This window comes from Sinocyclocheilus anshuiensis, unplaced genomic scaffold (genome assembly GCF_001515605.1).
Source record: "Sinocyclocheilus anshuiensis isolate Anshui unplaced genomic scaffold, SAMN03320099.WGS_v1.1 scaffold737, whole genome shotgun sequence".
Lineage (NCBI taxonomy): Eukaryota > Metazoa > Chordata > Actinopteri > Cypriniformes > Cyprinidae > Sinocyclocheilus > Sinocyclocheilus anshuiensis.
The window spans coordinates 358,757-362,849 of NW_015540908.1; the positions used below are offsets into that span (position 1 = coordinate 358,757).

The 4,093-nt window shown below is 36.3% G+C and overlaps 1 protein-coding gene across 1 annotated transcript; it reads left to right on the forward strand.

Annotated features, from left to right (window-relative positions):
* On the forward strand, positions 1-2,514 carry LOC107689169 (elongation of very long chain fatty acids protein 4-like). The gene is made up of 4 exons (XM_016487092.1): positions 1-9; positions 418-589; positions 707-834; positions 1,992-2,514. The coding sequence occupies exons 1-4, from the start codon at positions 1-3 to the stop codon at positions 2,301-2,303; spliced, it is 621 nt and encodes a 206-aa protein (XP_016342578.1). The 3' UTR covers positions 2,304-2,514.
* Positions 2,515-4,093: the final 1,579 nt, after the last annotated feature.

A 4,093-nucleotide genomic window follows, 5' to 3' on the forward strand; every position in this document is an offset into this window, starting at 1 on the left:
ATGGCTTGGGTCTAAAAAAATGGGAAAACACAGATTGTCTGATTTACTGATTTATTGTCTGATTAATCAAATTATTTGTGATCTACACAACAAAATTGTGTTTCTCTTCTAACTTGATTTCTTTGCTTTTAATTAATGGAATTCTGTAAAATGTAAAATCTACTAGAATTTTTTTATTAATATTCAATTAAAATGTAGGTTTTGAACCAATGTATTTTTTTTTTTTTAGAAAAACTAATACATTTGGTTGTAATAATTTAAAAAAAGTTTAAAGTATCTAAGTTCAGAGGTCTAAACGTATAATTTCTTTCAGTGTTTTTTCTAAAGACTCTAAAAGTTAGTCTAAAACACACTGGAATAAAGAGACTTTTATAAACGCTGCAGTTCCTGACGTCTCTTCTCCTCTTGTATTGGCAGGTGGCAGCAGCTCTGTGGTGGTACTTTATTTCTAAAGGTGTGGAGGACCTCGACACTGTGTTCTTCATCTTACGCAAGAAGTTCAGCCAAATCAGCTTCCTGCACGTCTATCACCACTGCACCATGTTCACTCTGTGGTGGATCGGCATCAAATGGGTCGCCGGTGGACAGTGTAAGTATCAAACACATAAGCACCGTACACAGGAATGGAAAAAATGATCATTCTGTCATACTCCCCTTCAGACTGTTACAAAAACATACTGTACATGTGTATGTCTCTCTTCCTCAGCGTTCTTCGGGGCTCATATGAATGCAGCCATCCATGTCCTGATGTACTTGTATTATGGGCTGGCCGCATTCGGTCCAAAAATACAGAAATATCTGTGGTGGAAGAAGTATCTGACCATCATCCAAATGGTAAATGCTGACATTTCACAAGCATTTGTGAGAAAAAAAAACACGGCAAATTTGAGAACGATGTGGAATTTAAGCGTGATTCTGCAGATAGGGGAACTTTAGAAATAAATATGATTCCGGTTTTATTAAAGTACAGATTATAGTAACATTTTATTTTAAAGTATTATATCAATTATACTATATCAATTATATCAAAATGTCTACTTTATCAATTTCCAGAATTTCTCTATTTTTTGATTTTCTGCCAACCAGATAACTTGTACTTTTGTAAAAATTTGTAAAAAGTGTTTTATAAAATGTGTTGTCTTTGCACAAGATAAAATACATATTTTCCATTTATTTGGTATTTAGAGTATGCATACAATTTGTAATTTAAAAAAAACTGCTGTCTTCAATGCTGCTGTCATTACCATCATACTGTAAATAATTTTATGCAACAATTCAGTTTTCCCAAAAACATTTATGCAGAATAACAGTTTAAACATAAGAAATAATAATTAAATTTAACCTTAGTAGCTTTATTATATTTGACTTGTTACTAATCATTCATTCAGAACTAATATTTACTTTTACATACTCTACCATTCAAAAATTTGCGGAAGATTAAGATTTTTTTTAAAGAAATTAATACTTTTATTCAGCACGGATGGATTACATTTACCAAAAATTATAATAAAGACATTTATAATGTTACAAAAAATATAGTTTTCAAATACACGCTGAACTTTCTATTCATTAAAGAATCCTGAAATAAAAAAATGTATGACAATTTGCACAAAAATATTGTGCAGCACAACTGTTTTCAACATTGATAATAATCAGAAATGTTTCTTGAGCAGCAAACCAGCATATTAGAATGATTTCTGAAGATCATGTGACACTGAAGACTGGAGTAATGATGCTGAAAATACAGCTGCGCATCACAGGAATACATTACAGTTTAACAGATATTCACATAGAAAACATACATTGTAATAATAATTCACGATTTTACTGTTATTGTTTTTACTGTATTTTTGATCAAATAAATGCAGCATAGATGAGCATTAAAAACATACCGTCCCCAAAATGTTTAATGGTAGTGTATGTTGAATAAGTTTCGTTTTTCCAGCTCAACCTCTGAGAGCTGATCAGTTATGTTATATTTTCTTCCGCAGGTCCAGTTTCACGTCACCATCGGCCACACGGCTCTGTCGCTGTACTCCGACTGCCCGTTCCCTAAGTGGATGCACTGGTGTCTGATCGGATACGCCCTCACCTTCATCATCCTCTTTGGGAATTTCTATTATCAGACGTATCGCCGCCAGCCCCGCCGCGAGACCGCGGCCAAACCCGGCAAAGCCCTTCATAACGGAGCCTTTTACGGAGCCCTGGCCTCCAGTAACGGAAACGCCGGCAAGACGGACGAGAAACCGGCAGCGGCCGAGAGCGGCAGGAGAAAGAGGAAGGGAAGAGCGAAGCGTGATTAAAACGGCGACAGGTTAAAGGTCAGGAGCTGTTCGCACGCCTGCGGTCAATCCCTCATGGTTACCAACAAACAGTATGACTGCAGAGAGAGAGAAAAGAGCCTAGATGTAGAGAGACTGAACAATATCTTTCCTTACCGTCCTCCTTAAAGGCACAGTTCGCCCAAAAATCATTTACTCACCCTCAAGTGGTTCCAAACCTGTACGAGTTTCTTTCTTATGTTACGCAAAAAAGAAGATGTTTTGAAGAATGTTAGTAGCCAAACAATTGACGGTAGCCATTGACTTCCATAGTATGGAAAAAAATACTATGGAAGTAGGGCTGCGCGATAAATCGCATGCGATTATCATGCGTATCCTTGTCAGTAAAGCCGGTTCTGTGATTAGTAGTAAATCTCAATCACGTGCTTTCAGATGGAGCGGCATTTACTCCACAGATCCGTAGTTCACTGACAAGCTACGCAAAAAAATCGCAGATGATATCATCGATACTATACATCGATATTATGAAATCGCGCTGCGATTATGACAGCCGTTTGTGTAGAACTACGGCTCTGTGTAGTGAATGCTGCTCCATCTGAAAGCACATGAAAATACCACATTTAATAACATGTTTTAGGGCTGCGCGATAAATCGCATGCGATTATCATGCGTATCCTTGTCAGTAAAGCCGGTTCTGTGATTAGTAGTAAATCTCAATCACGTGCTTTCAGATGGAGCGGCATTTACTCCACAGATCCGTAGTTCACTGACAAGCTACGCAAAAAAATCGCAGATGATATCATCGATACTATACATCGATATTATGAAATCGCGCTGCGATTATGACAGCCGTTTGTGTAGAACTACGGCTCTGTGTAGTGAATGCTGCTCCATCTGAAAGCACATGAAAATACCACATTTAATAACATGTTTTTACTCCAAACTCACTTCATAACGTCAGTCGAGTGTTCGAAATAAATCCTTCTGTGAGATGATGCGGCTTCATACACAGAATAAGGCACGCAACATATTTCATAGTATGATAAAGGCACTGCATTATTATATACTTTATTATAATAAGAAAAATTTAGATAGTCCTGTGTTTATTAGTCACGTTGAATCAATGAAAGCAGTTAAATCTTGTCTTTGGATGGAGATTTACTACTGATCACAGAACCCTGCTTCACTGACAAGATGCGCGCATGAATATCGCAGCTTTTGCCTAATATCGATTGCAATTTATCGCGATTTATCATGCAGTGCTATATGGAAGTCAATGGCTACCGTCAACCGGTTGAGGAGAGTAAATGATGACAGAGTTTTCATTTTTGGTGTACTATCCCTTTAAGTTGGCACGTTATTTTATGTGTCTGCCTTTTTTACATTGCTGTCCTAATGCCAGAATAGACCCGCGTCTCATCAGTGTACGCTGATTATAAAGAATTCATGATATCAGTGGGTTTTTCATCATTTATTATGGTGGGATCCAAAAGTCAACTAGTGAGATTTCTTCACTGATTCTATTATCAGCAGTGTTGGGGAGTAACTAGTTACATGTAACGGAATTACGTAATTTAATTACAAAATAAAAGTAATTGTAATTAGTTACAATTACTAAGAAAAAATATGTAATTAAATTACAGTTACTTATGAAAATGTTAAGGATTACAAAGGGGGATACATCTGATTTTTTTCACAAACACTCCCACATACATATTTAATTGAGTTCTTTCATAATTTGCAGTGACTGCTCTAAAATATGAAAGACCAATGTTTCAGAAGTTTATAACATGCTTATCCGATAGGGTTTA